Source organism: Athene noctua, chromosome 12, assembly GCF_965140245.1.
Source record: "Athene noctua chromosome 12, bAthNoc1.hap1.1, whole genome shotgun sequence".
NCBI classification, from domain to species: Eukaryota; Metazoa; Chordata; class Aves; order Strigiformes; family Strigidae; genus Athene; species Athene noctua.
The window spans coordinates 20,495,086-20,518,444 of NC_134048.1; the positions used below are offsets into that span (position 1 = coordinate 20,495,086).

General features: G+C 40.8%; 2 protein-coding genes across 5 annotated transcripts; one reads left to right on the top strand and one right to left on the bottom strand.

Moving 5' to 3' along the window:
* The first annotated feature begins 1,892 nt into the window (after window positions 1-1,892).
* LOC141965015 (myeloid protein 1-like) lies at window positions 1,893-6,329 on the top strand. 2 transcript variants are annotated; one of them, XM_074916053.1, is made up of 7 exons: window positions 1,893-1,966; window positions 2,443-2,575; window positions 3,463-3,614; window positions 4,102-4,299; window positions 4,993-5,107; window positions 5,664-5,815; window positions 6,092-6,329. In XM_074916053.1, the coding sequence occupies exons 1-7, from the start codon at window positions 1,921-1,923 to the stop codon at window positions 6,280-6,282; spliced, it is 987 nt and encodes a 328-aa protein (XP_074772154.1). In that variant the 5' UTR covers window positions 1,893-1,920; the 3' UTR covers window positions 6,283-6,329. The 2 variants fall into 2 exon arrangements, with proteins under 2 accessions (XP_074772154.1, XP_074772155.1); XM_074916054.1 differs by having other exon boundaries at window positions 4,102-4,272.
* A 1,600-nt stretch (window positions 6,330-7,929) lies between these two features.
* LOC141965059 (F-box/LRR-repeat protein 21-like) lies at window positions 7,930-22,309 on the bottom strand. 3 transcript variants are annotated; one of them, XM_074916150.1, is made up of 8 exons: window positions 21,810-22,084; window positions 19,121-19,276; window positions 18,520-18,615; window positions 16,928-17,068; window positions 13,970-14,424; window positions 12,426-12,548; window positions 11,574-11,745; window positions 7,930-10,222 (listed from the first exon to the last, which is right to left on the bottom strand). In XM_074916150.1, exons 5-8 carry the CDS (start codon window positions 14,339-14,341, stop codon window positions 9,579-9,581), a joined length of 1,311 nt encoding a protein of 436 aa, XP_074772251.1. In that variant the 5' UTR covers window positions 14,342-14,424; window positions 16,928-17,068; window positions 18,520-18,615; window positions 19,121-19,276; window positions 21,810-22,084; the 3' UTR covers window positions 7,930-9,578. The 3 variants fall into 3 exon arrangements, with proteins under 3 accessions (XP_074772251.1, XP_074772249.1, XP_074772250.1); XM_074916148.1 differs by lacking the exons at window positions 19,121-19,276; window positions 21,810-22,084 and adding an exon at window positions 22,166-22,309; XM_074916149.1 differs by lacking the exon at window positions 19,121-19,276.
* Window positions 22,310-23,359: the final 1,050 nt, after the last annotated feature.

The following is a 23,359-nucleotide window of genomic DNA, read 5'->3' on the forward strand; positions in this document are numbered from 1 at the left end:
AGGTAAAATTTATATAATGAGATATTTAAAACTCTACTAGTGCAAACCAGCACTCAGAAATAAATCAGAAATAAAATCTAGTTGAGAGAGATCATTATTGCAGAAACCCCTCTGGAGACTCCTCAACTGGGAATGGCTAGGCACCACCCAAATAAAATCTTTATTTTTTAGGTGGCTTTGTTTCCAGAAGGGGAAAAAGCTTACGGCAACTAGTACCAAGCTAGCCAAGCTCAGAAATACTTTACTACCTCTATGCAATGAAATCTTCACTGAAAGATGCCACCCATAGCACCTCCCTGGCTGATTCTCTCTGCTATGGAGAGCTGAGGGGGTTTGCAGAGAGCTTGTGCCAAATGAAGCTGAACAAGCCTGGAAAGCTGGAAGGATCATTACACGAGCTCTCCCAGCTCGTAGCAACAAAGGCTGCTTTTGGCAAGGGTCACACAAACCCCCACACCCCACCTTTCACTCCAGGGGTAAGCAGCATCCCCAAACCCTGAATATCCACTGAGGAGCTCTTACCAGCACCTTGTGTCATTTGTAAGCCTTGACTCCATTATACTGAACAACTTACAACAAAAAGTCCCATAAAAACTAGACTGAGGGGACATAATGTTTATATAAATATTTGTTTGGTGGCTACAAGCGTGAAAATCAGCAGTTCTTTCTGGCAGGATGAGGGGAAGCAGCAGCAAGGGTAAAAATCAGCAAAGCTACTTATAATAACCCCAGGGAGGCCTAAAAGATTGTTTGGGGGTTAAGTAGTGGCTGTAAAAAAAGCTTGGAACCACAAGCAAAAAATTTGTCTCCAGCTGCTTGTTCCACAGAGATTTTCCAAAAACACAATGTACAGATGCTTTTTTTTTTTAAACTAGAAGTGAGGCAGAGACATCTGCTTCTCCTCTGAGTAAAACCTGCAGGAATTCCAGAGGTTTCTGTAACTTGGAATATCAGATATTTTATGTGAAAGCACCATGACTCATTTTAATTTCCTATTATCTAAGACAGGTCCGTAAAGAAAATCTAATGCTTTTCTGAAAGTAGTGCAGAAAAACCACACTGAAGGATTAAACAGACACTAAGGACCCTGCTTAATTGTACAATAGCTGAAATCAAGCAGATACTAAATGAATAATTTTAAAACCTAGAATGTCTTAACTCCATGCTGGTTATGTCACGCAGCTTGGGTTTGCAGCTGTTTGTTTCAGAGCTTGAAGATGTTTTAGTAAGGATTTAGGTGTTAAAACCTAGGGTTTCAATGGAAAGACTTCATGGATTTAAGCCCAGCCTAAGTGATAGTTTCAGCTGAACGAGAAAAAAAAAAAAAAAAAAAGCCATGTTTCCATGCAAAAGCATCTGTATTCTTTGCCTAAGTGTATACTCATGGTACACTAAACTTTACACTTCATGCGTTCTCTGTCCCTCCGTTAGGAAGCACTGATGGGCACATACACCTGGGAGGAGGCACTGGAATGAGCAGTAAAGGACAAACTGGTTACATCCACAGTGGAGTTTAGCCCATGTTTTCCCTTCAACTCGACTCACTGGACCACGTTCTTAGTTCCTACCATTTTTTGGCCTAGGTGTGCCCTTGCTTCAGGAGGGGGGAAAAAAAAAAAAAAAGTATTAAGAAACAGCTCAACCAGAGCTTCCTGAAATGTGGGATTATTCGTTTCCACCTGTTACTGTGTGCTAAGAGACCAATTATTCTATCCCTCTTTCCCAACCAGCTCTAACAACTGTTAAGAGTTTCTAGACATCCTCGGTGCCTAATATGGCAACACCGTCTGCCCGGAGCTGTAATACTTTGCTCAAGACTGATTGGCCAAGACTTGCACTTTCAAAAACACATAAATACCCCAGGCAGCTACTGCTCAACGTCTTTGATTCGATCAAAGAACACCGGTGAAACTCCACAAAATGACAGCTCTGAAGCTGATCGCCCTGGTCAGCTTGGTGTCCACTGGTGAGTTGAGATTGCTATACGGCAGTTGGTCTTGGCTGGTTTTAGGCAGAGACTAAGGAATTACTGAAACTCACTCAAACATAAATAATGCTAAATTTTTTCAATCTAGTTTTATGAGGAATTATGGTAACGTGCAGAATTATGACATAAAATACAGAATTAGGTGTGCATTTACTCTATATTGAAGTGTTTAGAAGTTTCATATAGTGAAAGTAGTTTGACTTGTTTCACAAACTAATATTATTTATCTGCAGCTTTGCTTTTAGTGTGTGTACCTTAAAATAAGACCTCAAGAAAAAGGAAGCAAATCTACATAGCAGGTTGTTCAATGTTCTTCTACCTACAGTTTCTAAAATTAACTCCCATGAGCTCACGTCTTCCACTTGAAACAGCCTATTTTGCTCCTTAACGCTTTCTGTTGTACCATACTAAGAACGTGGTTGAATTTTCCCTGTTTTTGCCTTTTGCACGTGAAGTTTTTGCCAACCAGTTGGACACACACCCGCCCCAACAACAACACAGACACTGGGCAGCGATCTGCGCGGGAAATCCCACCAACAGAATCCGGGGCTGCGATAAATACGGCTGCGGCCAATACGGTGCCGACAGGTAACGCAGAGGGACAGCGGGAGTCTGGAGCAGTGGGGTTTGCTGTTGCTTTCCTAAATGAGATGTTCACACAGGAGAAAGAGTAGAGTTTAACCACAGCTGAGACTTAGAATGAGAGAAGATGGTTGTCTGTGGGAACCTCTTACCCATTTTGGGGACGTTACTTGAACCTCACAAAAGTGCAGTAATACCGTAATACCACTGCTACTGATGGATGGGGGAAGAAGTGAGACCATTACATGAATTAGCAGCCAGAGGAAAGGAAAGGGAAAGTATTTCAAGGATTTGTCATTTATTCCTATTGCTTACAGACGAGATATATAGCTAAAATTCAACAGCTCACAGGAAGCTAAGCAGATCGATTTACATGAGCTAAAGGTCTGCCAGCATCGTTATCTTTAAGTAGGTGCCTCATAACGGAGCAGGTTGTATTTCCCAAAAAAATGCTTTTACTCCTGCCCTCCCCTGCATTTTCCTGTCATCTCCTCTCCCCAGGAGCTATAAGAAGTGTCCATCCTCATCATGCAACTTCTGAATTTCTACATTAAAAAGTGCCAAATATAAGATTCTCTTTTACACCAGCACAAGAGGTATTTTGGGTTAAACAGGGGTACTTTTCTGTAACAGCTTGAAATACGCCACGAACTTGGGAAAATTAAAGATACACTTTAAATTTGAAATCTCATCCCTCTTTAAAAAAGGTCAGAGTAATACAAACAGTTTGCAATAAAAAAAAAGATGGATCAAAGCCGCTATTTCTTTCCAATTTCATTGCAGATGCAAAAACGTTGTGAGACGAGCTGCAGGTATCATACTGTGTTAACTGATCTATCTACACATAATGTTAAGCCTGACAGAGTTCTCTAATTACACATTTATGTTTTCAGGCAGAGTGGTAAGGGAAAGCATGTGGGTGTGGATGTCATCTGTGCTGACGGAGCGACAGTGTACGCTCCTTTCAGTGGCCAGCTCTCCGGACCCATTCGATTCTTTCATAATGGAAATGCCATCGACGATGGAGTGCAAATCAGGGGATCAGGCAAGTAATAACAGCAGAAACGTGTGAGGCCTGCACAAGCAATCACTTTACTTGAGTAAGGTTGCTGTGGCTCCAATTCAAGCAGTGTTGATTACACGCTGTCTAGTTCCTACACTGAAGCACACAACTAGCCCTTTTCCTATGCTTTTCTTGGAGAGGAGGGAAGAAGGGAGTTGAAAAACAGGTAGCAGAAAAATAACCGCCCTAAATGAAAAAAAAAACAACAAACAGTAAAAATAAGGTGTGAGAAATAGGCCCTCAATTTTGCTAAAATGATGTTTTCCTGTCCCTATTTTTCAATTCCCTCTTTTCCTGTTTTCCACAGTAATCCAGGTAATTTTGATTTAAAGATTGTTGGTACCTTGGCTACAATTTTGCTTCATCATTACAGTCTCCAGTAAAAGGCTAGCACGGACTTTTTCTTGCTCACCCAAGACCAGGGGCAGCTGATGTTTCTTGACCTCGCTTCCTCTCCCCTCTCTTCCAGGTCACTGTGTGAAGCTCGTCTGTATTCACCCCATCCGGTACCAGGGCCATATCCAGAGAGGGCAACGCCTCGGGATAATGCTGCCCATGCAAAGAGTATTTCCTGGCATTGTCTCTCACATCCACGTGGAGAACTGTGACCACTCTGATCCCACTCATCTACTTAAACCTGGTAAAACACACACACAGCCCCCAAGTAGTATAATGAATGGAAATTAATTAATTTTAAATAAGGACAACAGTATCAAATAGCAATAGTCCGTAGGTTCTCCTTGACAGCAACAGCTGAAAGAAAGAAAACACACATTATAAACACAGCGTAACAGGACTGCAGTCAGTGTTAAAGGACAATATATCCGCTTATCAAGTTGTGTTTCTTGCCCCCCTAAGACACAGCAGCAAGTCTCAGCAGTAAAACAAGTCAGGCATCTCTTTTGTTTGTACCCTGTCAATTATGAGCAATGTTTTCAGTAACATATTTTAGCAGACTTTGGGATGATTCTTTGCAAGTCAAATATTACATTGGTAGTAATGGAGAAGAGGACTTGAGGAGTCCAGTCCCATCAGCCTGGGCACGGAATAGGAAACTAAATTGAGTCTTTTCCTATCCCTCAGTAGACTCTAGGAACCGTGACACACTCTGAATTTTTGTCTTTACAGCAAGTTTCCTATATGAGATAATCCTAATCTAGGAACACTACAATCCAGTCTTAAGTGTACATTCTATTTACATTAAGGATGATAAATTTTGTGGAGGAGACATCCAACTACATGCGTTGGGTGTAATTCCAGTATGTTCCTACCTAACTAAAATTAAAACATAGTAGTTACAAACATGCAATACTTAGAACCTAAAGGTAACTTTGATGTGCTGTGTTTCTGTATTTCCAAGTTGTTCCACCATTCTCACAACAAGACAGACGCTGGGCAACAGTGTGCTCTGGGAATCCTACAAATGAGATAAGAGGCTGTGACAGATACGGCTGTGGATACTACGGAGCTCCAAGGTAGTGTAAGTGGAACACGTGGCGATGTGTTGCTGCTCCACTGCAACAGAGCTGAACTCTGTTTAAGCCATTTCAGAATTACAGCTTAGAAGGTTTAGGCTGGACATGAGGCAATGCTTTCACTACAAGGGGTAACGCAGCATCAGGCTGCCCACATTGTTCAATAAAACCTTTGTGCTTGGGGGTTTTTACAACTCAGACTAAGCTGTGCCAGACCTGACCTGGTGTTGGGAAGAGTCTTGACTCAAGTGGAAGGTTATACTTGGTGTCTTCCACAGGTACCTGCCAACCAACATTTCTGTGACTCTAGAGATTTATTTAAAGGTGTGAAAGAAAGGCTTTTCTTTTTTTCCTCCAGTTCACAAAACCCCAACCCTAACTGTACACAGCATTACATCTACACCAAAAAGCTTTTATAGATTCTTCAGCCAGTCAACTATGTCAACACTGTCTCACTACAAACAACCCATTTCCAGACCTTGAAGCATACTAACTCAATCTATCTCTGTAGGTTAAGCCTGACATGAAACTTCTCTATTTACACGTTTGTTTTCAGATCCAATGGTAAAGGACAGCACAGAGGTGTGGATGTCATCTGTGCTGATGGAGCAACGGTTTATGCTCCCTTTTCTGGCACACTCTCTGGACCCATTAAATTCTTCCACAACGGAAACGCCATCGATGATGGAGTCCAAATCCATGGAGCAGGTAAATAGCTATTTTTCATTTGTCTTAAAATGCAAATAACTGAGTTCTGTAGGATGTCTTATCTTTACCACAGCAGGAATTCCTACCTTCTCCCTGACTCCCATCTTCCCTCCTCCACCAAGCCAACTCCGACCACTGTCTCTATTTTTTATGACCACTGTTATTCCTTATTTGGTATTTCCACCATTGCTATCTCAGTGGAAAAGACAAGAGAGAAAATGTGAGTATTTCTGAAAGAGAATTAGTACATGTTTTCCCTCCTCTTGTTTTCACCAGAATTCTGCGTAAAACTGGTCTGCATCCACCCGATCAAATACAGCGGAACAATTTCCAAGGGACAAGTCCTTGGGAAAATGTTGCCAATGCAAAGAGTATTTCCTGGGATCACATCTCATATTCATGTTGAGAACTGTGATCGCTCAGATCCTACCAGCAATCTTGAAAGGGGGAAAGGGCAAAGAGTGTGAAATGGAAATGTGGTAAATTCCAAATAAATTCATCTCAGCATCCAAAAGTTGTTGGGTTTTTTTCCTCATGAACAGTAACAGTTTATATTACTACTGATTCAATATTTTGAGCCCTAATAATATTACAAGGTGCTAACATTAATATACTTTCCAGGTACAGATTAGATACAGTTTTTTAAGTACCTAGAGTTGTCAACATTGTATTTTAGGCTAATTGAAGAACTTCACACGGCAAACAAGATTACTTTAGATTTTGAAGGCACCTGAAGTGAGGAAAACTAGAAGGAAATTTATTGAAACACTCCCCGAGGCATAAAAGATGCTGTTTGGAGTTGTCATGCCAGAACAACCAGTGTTTCCTTTGCATGGCAAAAGGGACTCCAGACAAGGAAAAAAAGAGTCAAGTTTTTGTTGGAATTTGCATATACAAGAGAACTGGGAAATTAGGAACAGCTAATTACAAGCTTTCTCAAAGAGTCTGAAAAATCAGTGAGCGTGAACACTAGCTCACCCCCTCACGTGGCAGAAAGGGTGCATTACTGTTAGCTTCTCACTGTAACGTGGACTTTTTAGTGACCCTACAAACCTCTTTAGTGTGTCTGGTCTAAATTCTGTACTTTATTTTGAGGGTTTTAGTTATGCTAACAAACTGTATTATTGCCTTATACACTTTAGAGATGGGGTTTTAGAAAACCTTTGCAGGGCAGCAAAACTAGGAAAAAACAGTAAACAGACAAAAGTTGCCTTAGCTAGGACAAGGCAGAGCTCTGAAGCAGAGGCTACTCAAGGGATAGGAGGAAGTACAGGCAGCAGGCAGCTGCCTACAGGTTCCTGCCAAGTGCGATAGCTCCACTGCAGTGATTCAGGAAAAGAAGGAAAAGAACTGATGCTGCTTTACTCAGGGCAGTGTTTTGGACATTCCTCCCCAAAGCACAATGCACGTACATAGCATCAACACATGACACTGAACAAATCTGACACTAAAACTACAAAATTCAACATTAACCTTATGTCAGAAGTTAGGTTTCAATTAAAATTAGCTCCTCACTCTACCAGTGAAGTATTTCGCATTGAGACTGATGTATCAATTCTGTTAACGTTTAGTTATTCACTCAAGTATCAATAGGTCCTACCTGTTAAGATTAGTTAGCAGAGTGAACGCACAAAAAAAAAAAAAAATCGCATCAAAAATCACAATATTAATAAACGCAGGCCTATTTTTCTAGAAGCTTGGAGCTGGAGCAAGCTAACAATTATGGCTTGATGGAAAAGCTGCTTTAGTAAGAGGGACAGAGAAAGGGACAATATTCAAAGCATTTTCACAGTTTCCTCCTGAACTGTATTTCTGTACACACCCACCAGCGTTTGATACTTCATTAATGCTGCTTCATCAGCCAGAGAGACAGGAAAGGACGCTGGGACTTGCCCACCACCTACAAGATGTGTCCACATGCCATTTTACAGTTTCAGCATGTCAAAAATTCCCAGGTTTGAGGCACGAACACGAGATGACAATGACTAATTTGCTGTAATCCAAGAGTTAAACATTTCCCCTGCCTCTCCCCAGGTTTGTCAAGGATATGGTTTCTAACAGGACAGACCTCTGCCTAACAGGACGTGGTGTAACAGATGGATAAGAACCTAGTATCAGTGCACATATTAAATCACTTTATTACATTTACATTTAAAGCAAACCACACATCTTAAACCAAGTACTGCTTAGAAACATTCCAGTCTTTTGTTGAAAAGACAATTATAATCCTCTTGATTACAGAAGCAAGTGCTTGGGTGAACGGTGCTAGTAACCAGAGTCAGATGCTCCTTAACTAACCCATCACTGACTGAGACAGGCTTTATATGTTACCTTAAATCCTTCAACTTGCAACTGGGAACCAGTCTGTCCAAGACAACAGTGGCTTAACCCCTTAGATGTTATTATTTTTGCAGTAAAGAAGGAAGAAACTGACATTTATCCGATGTGACAAATACCACTAACAAATGTAGACTCATAAATAAGAAAACAACCACAGCATGAAAATAATTACAGCAAAATTTGTATACAATGCTTTTCCGTTTACAATGTGCAAAATGTCAACACAAAAATACATACTCTAATTCACATCAATTCACCATTCCTTTCCCCTTTAAAGAAAATAAATAAAAAAACATATCTTCTTCCTCAAAACCCAATTCACAGCTACAAGTATTAAACAGTCCTGAATTAAAAATTTCAGGATCATCTCCAACAACCCTTACTCTAGAAATCGGGGCTTACAGCACAGCTCTGCAAGATACAGGCAAGATTTTACAGGCCATTTTGGCCTCTAACAGGCAAATAATTTAAGTGCTCTAAATCCTTGATTATACAGAGAAAGTGATCAAAGACAACTGCATTCATTTGATCCTTCCTTCTCACTAACCACTGAGGAGATCCTTCTTATCTCTTAATAATGAAAGCATGAACAGCATTCAGACATCAGTCTTTGATTACAGACTTGAACTCTCCCAAATCCAGAAGTTCTTCCTTCTAGCAATTTCCAAAGTGTTTTGTCATTCACCCAAGAAATCAATCTACATACAAACCTTCAAATTCATTAATTTCAGTAAGGTCTCTTTCCCACCCACTCGATGTATAAAACAGAAATACAACATACTGTGTAACACAGTCTCTACAGTTTACCTAACGTGACAAAATTACTTAAAGTGCAATTTAAAACTGGAAAGTTGTTTTTTGTAAGCATAAGCTTATTTATCACAACATTAATATACTGGCATGAGGTTAAGATAAGATTATATTTGAGTAACCTGGGCCAGTGCAAGTATTTTAATATACAAGCTTTTACAACATGTTTTGAAAAAACAGCTGTGTAAAACATCACAACAAATAATACTGAACTCCAAGTTGTATCCAACTTCGCACAGATTTGCTAAAGAAAAAATGTTTCTCTAGTCCTCTTCTGACTACATCAGAAAGACTAAACAGACATGAAAAAACCCAAAAAAACTTTGATGTGAACGAACATTTAAACTGAAGCTCAGCGAAGCCAAAGTTCACTGAAGTTTGAAGCACCTGTAAGCCACAGACAGACTTTCAGAAGTGTTAAGTACACTTAATCTATTTTCTATTTCAATATACCACTGACGTTCTAGAATGTTTTGCTGTTACACTACTAGAGGTTCTTAAGGTAGAAAAACTCAAATCCGGAAAAAAGTTTTCACATTCCATTTTTAAATTCTTTATTTGCATAGAAAGCAATACCCTGATTCTACCATTTTTACCCACAAATGTAGAGAATTTACCATGTTGGCATCATATCAGGAAACCACATTCTTCCAAGGTGTTTGGAGACTTCCAAATGAAGTCTATCTAAGCTGTAATCATTATCTGGAATCAGCACCTCCTCCATTATAGAAAGCTGGGTAAGCCTGCCCCCACACATCTTTACAAATTCGATAAAACCTCTGCAAGTTACTTCACATTCACCAAGTCCCATTGCGGTTAAGTTCTTACAGCGCTCAGCAATCCGAATTAGTTCATCATCCAAAGGTTGAAGCCCATTAGCACACACAACCAACTCAATTAACCTCGGGCAATTCATGCCAATACGACCCAACATTGCTTTGCTTACTGCACGACCGAAGTAAAGGTGGGTAACAGGGGTTTCCTCTCTGAAGAAAGTATCAAATTCTTCTTCATATAAGAAGAAATACATCACAATGTTGACGTTGGGGGAGTGTTTAACAAGAGCATCCCAACTTTGTTTTTTAATAGTGTGAAATTCAACTTGTCCGGGATTTTCACTCACAACGTCTATGCGAAGGTGTTCAAGATCAACATGTTTTTCACTTGAAAGAGCCAGAAGCAGTTCATCACTTAATATGTAGTAGTTCAAAGCCAGCTCCTTAAGTCCATGACACTGGTCAGCAACACAAAGAATTCCTGAGGAGCAACAAAAATTTGTAAATTCATGTAAAATGAAAATACAAGCACGGTTGTTTGCTGTAAAGCTCAAGCAAGTACTCATTCTGTTGGCTCAAGTATTCATGTTTATATCCAAAACCCATGAAATACCATAAAGTTCTAGATATCCACTTCCTTTTACAGGGTTCTGGCCAAAACCACTTAGCAGTAAAAGAAGCAAGTCTAACTAGTCACATTCATCTTGCATCTGTGTATCTTTCTTCCTCTTTGCCCTTCCCTGTGCAGAATTTCCTCAACTTGAGGAAGCAACTGAAATGCAACATTCAGCTGAAGTTCCCACGGTTCCCTTCCCTAACCTTCCTTCAGCATTCACCTAAGCATTCTGTTTAAACAATCACCAGCAACCTAGTTTAACAGACCCTTCCCTGTAAGACATAAACAGCATTAACTGCACTTAATCTGTTGGAATACAAAGTACACAGATTCAATCACCTTTTGTGGACTCTGGAAAATAGGAAAGAGACCAAACCAGGATTCCCCTTCCCTGTCACCAAGGTTTCACATGAAAGGTAAGTGAGAAAGGACCCCAAAGCCCTCTGAATTTTCCGACGAGCCCTGTATTTTAATGGGAGTGAGCCCTTCACCAACCAACAGTAAAATGAGCAAGTTCATGCTACCAGATCTGGACACACGAGGGCACTACAGAAATTTAAAGACTCTCCATCTTACACTCCTAGTTTCTGAAATCTGTACACACTCCATGGGTTTTGTTAATGTAACTTCAAAGCGTTAACACTTTTGCTAAGTAAGTTAAACTCACAGCACCTTGTGTAAGTTACTGACAACTGCTTCATCTTCTTTAACCCACCGACCAGTAGCTGATTCAGGGGTTGGGGATTTTGCATGTGTGTTCCCCCAGAACACCAGGTAGCTAGCTAAGTTTTACAAAGCTGCAGACATTAAGCAACACACATTCAGTTGCCCTTACACAGAGCTAACACTGAACACCAAGTCCTTTGAACATGTGTTAAAAGCTTGCACTAATGTTGGAGGCTTTTCCTCCTCAAGGCCTATTATCAGAAGTACTGAAGCAGCTGAGAAGGTAGAAAAAAAATCCCCGGGATTCTGGAAGATGCATTCAGGCAAGGAGTACCTCCACCTTCACTAATCCAATCATTCAGTAACACAAAGACATTATTCTCCTTCCCCTTCCAACTGTCCCAAGCCAAGACTAGGACAATAAAAGGCCTCTGGCTAAGAGACTCAGAAGAGCACTAGAAGTTTTATGAGTATCTTGTTTCAAACTAAATCTTGACTATTGTTTTATGATAGTTTGCTGCTACATTTTTCATATATATTCACTACTCACCAGCAGGTGATACATGAGGACAGCTGCTCATTTTTAACAGCTTTAGAGTATCGCTATTGTTAGCAACAAGAACCTTCAAGGAAGGATCATCAAGTGGTGTGTCATCTATCTTGATTGATGATAATGACTTGGAGTTTACAAAAACTACTGTCAGTGCTGAAGCAAAGTGAGCCTGTTTGGAGAAATTGAAGGAGGGAAAAAAAAAAAATCTTACGAAAAGACAGACAGAACTTCAGCATCTAAACCTCAGGTTTTGCATGCACGGAAAGCATGAATGTAACTTCTTAGGCATCCCCTTTCTTGTGTAACAAAGAAAGGCTTATTTGAATGCGAAAATAGGTAATCTCCTTTGTTTAAAAATACGCTGCTGCATGTGATAAAAATTAACTTTACACTCAGTAGTTAACTCATCCACTCTGATTTACCCTTTCACTGTAATAAAACAGGGGCAGGCAGACACAGAGATGAGTCTGAAGTATCTAGAATTTATCCGCAGAAAAAAAGGAAATGGCATTTGTTTCATTTTCCAGAAAGTAAACAAAGAAAAAAAATTCCCCAAATATTTTAACAATACATTGCCTCGTATCTTTTACTCTAAATGAGGAAACTTGAGCCTTCTAAGTTATTCTCCACCACTATGCCATGAAGTATCAATACTACTAAATTTAATAAATGGAGTCAGCGTTTAACTATTTCTCTAATACTAATGGATGTCACAAATTAAGGAAGATATGCCAATAAACACAGATTGTTTCATAAAAATTACCATCAACTGAATAGCAGCACAGTAAGAAAGATGAAGTGGTTTAAGAGTGAATTAAGTCACTCTAACTATAGTTTGTAGAACATTACCTTAGAGACATTCATGAAGCTTGGTTTTGCAGTAGAAATCAAACCCAGTGTCTTGATAGAACAGTTCACCAACTGAGAAAGGATGTCACAGGCTGCTTCAGCTGACTCAGTACTGCTATCAACCTATAAAAGCAATTTAAAAACAATGAAGTCATTCTTTATTAAGACAACAGCATCATGGAAACCCAAGACTGCAAGCTCCACACCTACTGAGTTGTACTGCACCAGACTGCATTTACCACAAGGACAAAGTGCAACATTAATTAGAAATTTCAAGACAAGAAAATGTTCAGGAGAGTTACTATTAGAAAATTTTCCCAAGTATAACTGCTGGGTATTTCTAGTATGAACAGAGAGCTTAAATCTAAGCTTTCTCTTCAAATAACCTCATGCCTTCCCAAACAACTGTAATTAGTATTGGTGTTATGACAGACCAGATTGGTGTTAGGTATGACAGACTAGCATTATGTATGCATTCTTTTTTAAAATGCCAATTCTAGACTCTTAAAGCCAAAAAGACTTGACAAAGCCTAGATATACTCCAGCAAGCTAATCCATTTACCTGCAGGGACAACACCTTTGCATCTGGATTAATGAACTGATTCTCAATTCATCTATAAGTCTGATGACTAACTTTGGACAAATCACTATTTCATCTCACCTTCCTCCTCTGTAGTAGCTGAGATGATAAAAGAGTAGCTGAAAAAGCATAAAAGTCACATTAAGACATTATAAAGCCAATTCATTACAACTGGTTGTAAGAAGTGCAGAAGTTACAGGTATTTAATAACTGATTATCCATGAACTGCTGTGCAACCAAATCATGTCTCCGAACGTAAAACTGCTACCAGTGTCGAGGAAAAAAAGCTTCTGGTGTTGATCCTAGCTTTAGTATCAATCCTTTTTTCTGCTTTTCCTTCACAGCTTAGAACTATGACATCTTCTGAGAAGTGACTGCAAAAAAGCGAACAAAGCACCCATAACTCCAAATACGGTCCCTCTTGGATAAACAGAGTAAACTGTATCAGGTATTCAAGTGAAAGAAGTCCATGTTAATGCAATTCTCACTACAATCACAGCCTTTATTTAACTCAAGTTCGCTGCTACTTAATTATGCCCTTATCTGTCAATCACCTGAATATATGGGCACAGCATCTTTCTCCCTTACTCCCACACTTTTTCAAAGCACGGTTCTAAAATTTCAAGGCATTCTTCTTCACTGTATAGCCTTATTTTGTAAATAAATTATACACACAAACTTATTTCCTCAAATGCTTCTACGTGTAAGAAATACTTATCTGCACAATAATCCGCTGAGGACTCAGATTGCCAGTGATTCACAGAAACTATGTATTCTGTATATTCTGAAGACGTATCATTCAGTCTTCAGCACTGTATTGCATGACATTAGCACTTTCTTTACTTTGTAGAATTTAAGAGGGTAGAAAATTGAGGGAAACTGTGTGCATGTGCGGAAATGAGTTGTTGCAGTAGCTGCCACACAGGAAAGCAACAGAACAAGGCTCCGTTCAGCCCAGACTTACCTTGAAGCTGACGTACTGCAGATGATCAGCATGCCTCTTGATAATCTGCTGAATGAGATCAGGATGCGTAGACTTTAAGTAAGAAGTAGCTGGCTGGCTCAGTTCAAATTCAAATCTCCTCCAGAGATCTGGGATGTGAAAAATTTCATTCCACCTTCGACAAACAGAAGATGCCCTGGCTCGATCTACTAAAGACAGAAACTGAAAAATACGCAGAATAACATGGTGTGGAAGGCTTCCCCAGTCCATGGAGGCATGCAAGTCAGATTCAGCAAACACTGAGCCATATAAACAAGTTTTTTGTTTTTTGCTTTTCTGTGATGTTCGAGGAGCTTCATTTTCAACCACAACTTTCTGCCCAGCTCTCTTCATCGTGAAAGTTTTAGGTACTGGAACGATCCAACGTATTCAAACTGTTGTGCAGTTTCCTGAAAGGTCTCACATGCAGTAGGTCTCTAGAAAAATACAGAGGATTAGGGGGGGAAGAGAAACAAGGCAGTGGAAACACAGTAAGAGATAATAAAGTTAGTAAAATTTAAATACAGCACATCACTATGATAAAAGGTATGTCCGTATGTCGATATCCAGTGCACGGACATTAGCAAGGACCTTCTTTCTTGATGCTTCTATTTTGTACAACTTGAATCTGGAGAACTTGGGTTTGTTAATTTACCAAGTGTAGCTTCATGTGTTAATACTTCATAGTATATAAAGCACTTTGTAGAAAAAAAAAAAATATTTAACAGCAATTTAGTTCAGCAGTAGCAAATTGTGTACGTTTAAATTTAAACTCAGCAAACTACGTAATCTACGCGTGATTTCTAGAAGAATTTTATCAACTACAGAACCCAATTCATAAACTCCCTTTTTAAACACTAATGAACTTGGAACAGACTTGTTCAGATGAATCAGATTCAAAAGCTTTGCCTGCCTTCCCCACTGCTTTGCTTTGTTGTTTTTTTTGTTTTCATTTGGTTTTTTAAATCATGCCAGGCAGAGGAAAAACATTGGTGCAACTAACAACAAAAAACTTCAGAGGCCACTTATCAAAACAGGGCAAAGTAAGTAAGGTTCACATGCTGGTTTTCAGTAGAAAAGGTCAGTGACCCTGGAATACAGCAAACTGCACGAATCTCCTTCACTAAGGAACATTTGCCACATGAGCCAGAGTTCAGAAAAGAGCAGCGTAAGGAAAAGCCCTGCTTTCACATGCTGAAACAGTGCAATTTACTGAAGTCCATTCCAGACTGAATTCTGTTGTTCAGTCAGTTCTCAACAACTATCTTAACTGTTTCAAATGCCACTTCATTTTACAGTGGGCTGAGGCCCCTTCTCAAATGTCCTACTCATTAGATGTTCAGCCAAATCTTACCTCTTCCTAACCAGTCTGAAGCTACAATTTTCAAAGCAACCATGTATTCTTCAAGAACAAACAGAACATGTTATCTGCTTTTACTGAACAATCTTCCACAGCAGCCCCCAGAGTATGCTCCTTCTGGACTGAAAATTTTCCATAATATATTCATTGCAGAGAAAACAAAATTCAGAAAGAGCTGCCAAAATTCAGACTATCCTATCAAAAACTCATCTGGCATTTTCCCCAACTTACAAAACCTGACCTGTATGGCTAATGAGGTGTCTGATACACAAGTGTAACTCCATTTTCATGAAAAGAAAGCATGTGGATTCTTTGAGAAGTGGGAAAGAACAACCTAGCCAATTAATCAGGAGCTGTTTGTATGATCAGCTTCACTACTGTTTGTCCTCCTGACAAATAGTCTCAACAACCAAGGAATTTAGTCTAGTAGTCTTCAGAAATCTTCAGTCTTTTTAAAGTTCCATTTATGATAGTGATAGGTGATATATGCAGGAGCATAAGCTAGTAACACTCTTTATGTTTAATAACAGAAGTTTTTCTTCCCTGAATAAACACTTGCCTTGCATTAACAAGCAAAGGCAGCAAGTCAAAGAGAACAAAGTACAATATGCTCCAAAACAAAGCAGTATTTCTAAGCAACACATTAGTGTTACTAATGTAATGAAGATGCAAGCTCAGCATGAATAAGCATTTTGCTCCTAGGCCATTTTATCAAATTATCATCCACACAACCATGTTTTGCAACTTTTGAGTGCTTTAAATCACACAATGAATGGGCATTCCAAAGGATTATTTGTGGATGTAGTAATTAACCATTACATAACTCTCTCTTCCATTTGCTCATGGCCTTGCTAAATTTAGCAAAGGCTAAAATACCTTTTGGGTCAAATGACTTCCCTCCTTGGGAAGAATTACAAATTCAGCCGTTTCCTAAAACAGAAATCCAGATAGAAAAATGATATTGAGCAAATGCTGTTGTCTGAGAACCTTCTCTATGCTTTTGCTATTCTCATGCAAATCTGCAACATCTTGGTAAAAATGTATGTTTTCTGATGAAAATTTTCACTTTCTAATTTGAAACTTATTTAAGCTTCATGGGTGCTGTCCTGGTTCCCACAAAGCTTTGGCATCTGAGAACTACTGATAAGGGCATTCCCTTCACCAACAGGGCAGGCTGTGGACCAGACACAGAGTATTCAATCCAGAGGCACAAAGAGATGGGGACAGGGCACGCACAGCGTAGGCAGGATCAGCTCTCGCTGGTGGAACGTGGCCATAACTTGGTCTTGTTGCTACATCCCTGTAAAACTGATAACCCTAGAACTCCTATTTTTTGTATTCTATATTGCAGGACTTTAGCAAAATTACATTAAATTACTCACTGTGGCACAAAAAGCCAAAAAAAGGTTCCATGTCATCAAGTTTTTACCAAACATGAAGCCCTAATATTTACTGTGAAAATGTGAATACTTTAACTACGACCAGTATCTATTTTAACACACAACTGAAGTTAACTAAATTATAGTGCTATGTGATATAATCCAGGTAGTATTCAATGACAGGTTTACGTGCACACATACCTCCAAAGAATGTGGAAGGTCCTGTCAAGTTACCAGCACCTTTCTGGTATCTGAACATCCATCCCACTGTTGAGTCATCCTGTATGTGTGCATGGATTCCTTAACCAGAAGGCAGGGACGGGTCCCAGAAGATGAACTGACCTGCGAAGCCACCGACCAAATAAAAACTGTTCTGTCACGTCTTAGAGACCCACAGGAGGGACTAGACTCAGTTTTGGAACAAAGACTGAGATTAAAGTACATTCTGTGCTGCAACTCAGCTGTGGAAGCAGAACAACGGAATGTGACAAGCAAATTAGTTTTACCAAATGTTATTATCTGAAAACTATGATTTAATTAATGGGACGGGGTAAGTGTTGGCACATATCTAGTTTTTGCATCACCTACAATTTTAATCACAACAGTGCTCTTATGCAACACAGATGCGCCTCTGGATTCCTGACTATCACTTGGAGAAATTAAGAACCTGGATAAGAAGCGTTAATTTTTTTTCAGTTCACCGTATACCAAAACCACATGAATCAAAGTAGTTACATATGACCTTTAATATTTTAAAATTTAAGGATTCTTGGGTTTAAACATTACTCACTTTTACTCCAAAAATATGCTTACTGCATCATGATAATCTTGACAGTAAACAAACTATTTTGGCTCATTAAACTCTATCTGGGAAAAAAAAAGATAGCAATGATGTGTGAATATGCTCCCATATACTAATATGAAAAAAACTACCCTGTATCTTAGTAGAAGGAGTATCTTGGTCAGCTGTAAGAAAGCACACCCAAACCCTCCAAATTCAGTCACCTATTTTGCAGTATTTGAAGATGGTTTAATGGAAAGCTATGGGAACAGCAATACACATCTTGCTAAATTATGACACTTTTGAAATGAAAAACTAGTTTTAGAAACTGAATTACATGACAACTTTAGGATGTTTACAAAGTATTGTATTCAACTAGTAATAACATCTTTAGAAACCTTGTAACGCTGAACATTTTTATTTTTATTTAAAAGATGGGAGACATGAAGCTTTACACTCTCCTGGATCATATCATCGTATTTTGAAAAACTACCCAGTTAAGATTAGCTCTATAGTTGTAAAGTTTAACACAGGTGTAGTATGTGTGTTTATTACAAATACAAGAGAAGTTGCCCCTATCCCAAAGTAAAATCAAACTAGAGCACAGAAATCTGTGCACGTAATGTTGCTGCTCAGCTCACACACCTGAACATTTAAGAGCTGAAGTCATGCTTGTCCATAATTAGAAAGTTGATATACATTAGTAACTCTGGTCATAGATGGCATCTGAGTAAGTCCAGAATTTATGGAGGCCTTGTATTGCACACAGCCTACAAGTATTACATGTTCTTCTGTGAAGCGAGCAGCCCATCCCTTTGCCTACACTGCATGGCACATAAAATTAATTTGCAAAGGTGCTGGCAGTTTCTAACTCATAATGGAACACATAAATAAGAGAGAGAGAGAGAGAAATAATTGAGAGAACAAAACATGGAGATGCAATTTAAAGATTCAACATAGAAGTATATTAAGTTTATAAATGGCAAAACTTAGTCTGAAGTGGCTTTCTTACCTAAAGAATGCTTCCAAGTTACAATTGGCAATAAATGAATGAACTGAGGCAGCTGCAGCCATGGGGCACTCACAAGCATCTGTCTGCTTCCCCCTCCTGTCCAGATAAAATGTCACAAAAACCTTTATTAGTTTTGAAAAAAAAATAACCCCCTGTATTACATCCCATGCAAAAATGATAGGAAAATACGATGACATCAATTTATATGTTTTCTTGCTGTAGTAAAGGAGCTTGAGGACAGCATCTTAACACAAGGTGGCAAATCCCACACCGCAAATACCATGTCACTGATAGAAATGTGAGGTCAGATTAAGTGTAAAACTGATGTGAAACAGGTGTTGCAGCTGTGTTTACACCAAACTGGCCAACGGCACAACGTAAACAGTAAGTTATTCAATATTTGCATTATCATTAGTAGACAGTGTTGTTTACCAAACTTTACTATAACTATGAATGTAATCTAAGAATCATGGAAAACACGGGGGAAAAAAAAACAACATTCTTTTTCCTGTCTCTTTCCCTCTCTAGCAGCTGTCTGTTGGCCTAAGGAACTGTGAGAGGGATGATCAGAACACAGAGGCCACATGGCACAGCTTCCTACCATCAAACCTGCCGCAGCCTTAAGTCACCAGCCCTGGACACTCCATCACACCGCCAGGAGCAGGACAGGAGCTGTGGCCCTTCAACAGCCAACAACCAGCCGGCAGCCTCCCCCCTGTCTGTGAGCTCCCAGGAAGCAGCTGACAGTCTGTACAACCTGGAAAGTGTATCACAAGCTACCACATCAAGGGGCATTAGGTTAAAAATCCCCTACCTCCCTCCACACTATTTTCTTTTAATATTACCTAAATAAGTTTGTGTTTCAGTGCCTTCCACCATAAGTAATCATGCAAAGCTTTACCCTCAAGAATATGTTTGCTTTTATAAAAACACACCAAATAACCAAATTCTTCCTTATGATAAACTTTTATCTGCCTATCATGGGGTGGCAGGGGGAAAAGTATACCCTTCCAACTGTTCTGAACTCAGGATTTCAGTATTCTTCCTAACACTTCTCAGTGTGGCTGCAAGCAAAGTAGTTAATAATAAAATAACATCTGAAAATTAAGAAAAGGACAGTAATATCCTTTTATAGTAGGAAATGTATTAAACATAGTTCTATTAATTAACATAGTCGATAAAGACTAGCTACAACGTTCAGCAGGCTTCTGAATTTTACAAAGGTTCGGACAAGTTACCTGTAACAGCTCTATACTCCCTCCTAACCATAGATCACCTCCTGATGAAACAAGCTTCTTTCACAGACCCGTCCTAGAACCCCTCAGTGCAGAAGTTTTGTACATTGCAGACAAAAGTAGCAAAATTTTAGATACATTTAAAAAGTTACTGAAAAAATAAAATAAAATCAGGTGTACAACTTAATGATGCTTCCTTTAAGTGTCCAACGCCACAAGCTTAAGTCACATCAACTTATGTAAACAGAAATGTTTATAATAAAAATAGTGTTATCAGAGATGCAACCAAATACAAGCTTGTTATGCAAATAACAGTGAGTTGTTAGCCTAAGGTAGAGTTACCCAAATTATCATCAAAGGTAAACAGAAGCAACACAGTCGTTGAAAAAACACTTTGATAACCGATGGGGTTTATCAAATCTAGTCACATCCTCAATCGTGTAAAGCAAAGCATCAAATATTGGCTCACTACCCTATACAGCTTTTTGCCTCTATACGCTCTTTGACCTCAAAGTCCTGTGATCAAGTACTTTGCACAGCTGCATGTTATGCTACTCAAACTCGAATCCAGAAAAAAAGAACAGCGATCCAGAAAAATGCAAGTTAAATAACCGTTTCCACAGCTTATCCCAGTAACAGAACTGTAAACTTCCACTAAAATTAAGATGTTAAAATCTCTCCATGGGGGATTCTGAGAAGTGGTCAGTAGCTGCTCAGTTATGCCAGCAGCTGCTCACTACCTCCTGCGCAATAATGTCACTTGCAAAAAAAGAGGTTTTAGTACCAACATATGACAGATTCAAGCCACAAAGTAATAACTGTTTCCTCCGATTTGTAAATTCCCCTTTCAGTTCTCAACACCAGGACTCAGCAGGAATTAGTAAAATTAAACACCATAAAATCAGGTTGCTAATAGAGACAGTAAAAAACCACCCAAACGAAAACAAATCGAACTGAAATAAAGTTCCTGAGAAATAAAATACCTTTCAAATAACTGAGCTTGGAAATCCACTGTGATAAAGCGGGCATCACAATAATTAAACTTTCCAACGCTTGGAAATGAATGCTTATGAATTTGCCTTTAACAGCTGAAATCCTTGTCACGTTAATCATAGTGTCTTTAAGAAATCACAGTTCAGTGATAGTATCAAGGTCACTCACTCACGACGGGAAGGAATTCAGACTCCATCTGGGGAAGGAGAACAGCAGATGCTGCACACAAGAAAAGCAGCGCTGCAAAGCTGTTGCAACCCCTGATTAGAGCCTCAAATTCAATTGCTGAGTACGTTTCAAAACATAGATCAAAAAAGCATTTTAAAGCTTAAGTCTCAGAACATCTAGTCCTGCAGGATGATGAGCTCCAAGATTAAGATTTTTCTTCATTTAGGGCACAGTGATCTTTTAATAGGTGGCATTTTTGCTTCTGAACAGGATTTTAAAATTTTTTTTAAAAAAAAAACAATCCTCACTTTTCTCAAAACTGAGCCTCTGAGCCTCTCAAGGGATGTATCACATTTTTAGTACGTTTCTGACAAAACCTCGGAGACCTAAAAATAACTCATGCTTGCATTAGTTTTAACTGAGTAAACACAAACGCACTGCTACTTTCAGTGTTACTTAGGCGACAAAATTCATGTTCTACTGCTGCACTATTCTTCGAAAAAAAGCTCCCTCCACCTGAATAGCCTTTAGCCTACGAAAATCACCCAAGACTCCCCTCGTTTCACTAAATGACACATTTGAAGCTCCACAGCTTTGTTTTAAAAAAAAGTTTTCTTGACAGCTTATACAAACACTACACGACAGGGAAAAAAAAAAAAAAAAAAAAAAGAACGAACGAACGAACAAACCGCATTCTTTCTACAGGGTTTCTAGAAATGTGCTGACCCGACTTTCAAGCCTTTACGTTAGAAAAAAAGCTTCCACCGCCGGCCCCGAGCCCCCCGCTCGCTCGGACGCGCTCCCCGCCACGTCCCTCTCCAGTTATTCCGCCTGCGCGGGGACCGCCGCGTGATTTACGCGAGGGCACAAACCGACAGCAAAAATCCGTCAAACCTTTCCTGCGCCGAGAGGTTTGAAGCTTCTTTCACCTGATGCCCGCGCAGCCCCCGGCGGCTCCGGGCGTCACCTCTCCCGCAGGGGCGCTGGCAGCCCTTCTTGAGGCGAGGGAGGGAGCGCGGCCGCGGCGGCAGCGCGGGGCTGTGACCCGGCTCAGGCCGAGGGCGGGGGTTTACGAAAGCCCCACGTACGCGGGAGCCCTGCTGAGCTCGGACTACCTCACGGCTCAGGGAGAATTAAGGTCTCCAGGCGGGACGTGCGTCTCTGTCTGGCCCCGCATCGCCCTCCCGTCCCCTCCGGGGCCGCCACCCCGCGCCTGGGCTGATCCCCCCCCACACCCCCCCGGCGCTCACCGCCGCCTGGGCGCGGCTCCCTCGCAGCGCTGGAGCGGGGAGGGCGGCACCGCGCAGAGCCCCGAAGCCTCCCGGCCCGCCGAGCGCCCTGCCCGCCGCCACAGCGCCGCCGCCCGCGGGGCGGGGGAAGGAACCGGCCCCGGCCCCGGCCCCGGCCCCGTCCCGCCGCCGCCCCAGCGCGCAGGCGCTGTGCGAGGCCCCGGCCCCGCGCCTCGGGGAGGCGGCGGCATGTGGCGCCCGCCGCCATTTCGCGCCCAGGCCGGGCCTCGCCCCGCGGCTAATATGGGGTGGGGGGACCGGGCGAGGCCTGCGGCTCCGGAGCCGCCTGCGTCCCGCTGGCAGGCGGGGAGAGACCCCGGGATCCCGCCCCGGGCCGTCTGCGCTCCCCTTTCCCTCCCCAGAGCAGCGGGGCCAGTTGCCCGCCCTGCCCAGGCCTCCTCCGGCCCTTCCCACAGGCTGTCTGCCCCTCATTTCTGCCCCATCCATCCCTCGCCTTTTGAAAGGGCTCAAACAAATGAACTTCTGACAGTTATTAAGACTAAACTGTGCTGTGAGGTGATGTATGAAAAGCCTTCCTCGTGCTTTGCTTCACCTGTTTCTCAATGATTCCTGACTCAACTGTTCCCTGCGGTCCCCTTGTCTGTTCAGATTGGAACGCTCCTCAGGCTCCCGAGGTAAATCACTGGGAGCAGACTCAAGGCCTTCAGCTCCTAGAATAGGAAAACTAGGATAAAGGGGGGCTCAAACAAAGAGACACAGAGACCCTGTTACAGGGAGGATGATTCTGATGATTTAGGAAGGAGGCACCAGGACTTTCCTTCACAGGAAAGAAGATCAACCAGCGAACACTGTGAAGAAGACTGCTTACTTCTGCCCTTAACCACCAAAGACCCTCACCCTATTTTACACTACACATGCTTTGACTATGTAAGTGAATTCCAGGAACTCATAAGACACCCGTTTCTAGGAAATCTAATGGCTATATATGATTTGTGTGTGTAAACCGATGTCCCTTACTAATTCTTGGGAGCCCTTGTGGGGGAGAATCCCCAGGGTGCTGCTAATAAAGAATACCTGCTTAACAATATTAAAAAAAAAAATACTGTCAAGTCAATGTTTTTGTTTCAATTTCCTGATCAGAAGTACCTGTAACCCTGTATCTTCCTTGAGCTGGGGCAGCCTTGGCCTTTGGAA

What these genes read in the sequence shown, in the direction of transcription:
- LOC141965059 (XM_074916148.1), bottom strand. Translation starts at nt 14,341, where the DNA reads ATGAAGAGAGCTGGGCAGAAAGTTGTGGTTGAAAATGAAGCTCCTCGA. An exon ending in TGCAGTACGTCAGCTTCAAG is followed by an intron (nt 12,549 to 13,969) that starts GTAAGTCTGGGC and finishes TTGCTTTTATAG; the next exon opens with GTTGATAGCAGTACTGAGTC. An exon ending in GCTTCATGAATGTCTCTAAG is followed by an intron (nt 11,746 to 12,425) that starts GTAATGTTCTAC and finishes TTCTCCAAACAG; the next exon opens with GCTCACTTTGCTTCAGCACT.
- LOC141965015 (XM_074916053.1), top strand. Translation starts at nt 1,921, where the DNA reads ATGACAGCTCTGAAGCTGATCGCCCTGGTCAGCTTGGTGTCCACTG. An exon ending in ACACACACAGCCCCCAAGTA is followed by an intron (nt 4,300 to 4,992) that starts GTATAATGAATG and finishes TGTATTTCCAAG; the next exon opens with TTGTTCCACCATTCTCACAA. An exon ending in AGTCCAAATCCATGGAGCAG is followed by an intron (nt 5,816 to 6,091) that starts GTAAATAGCTAT and finishes TGTTTTCACCAG; the next exon opens with AATTCTGCGTAAAACTGGTC.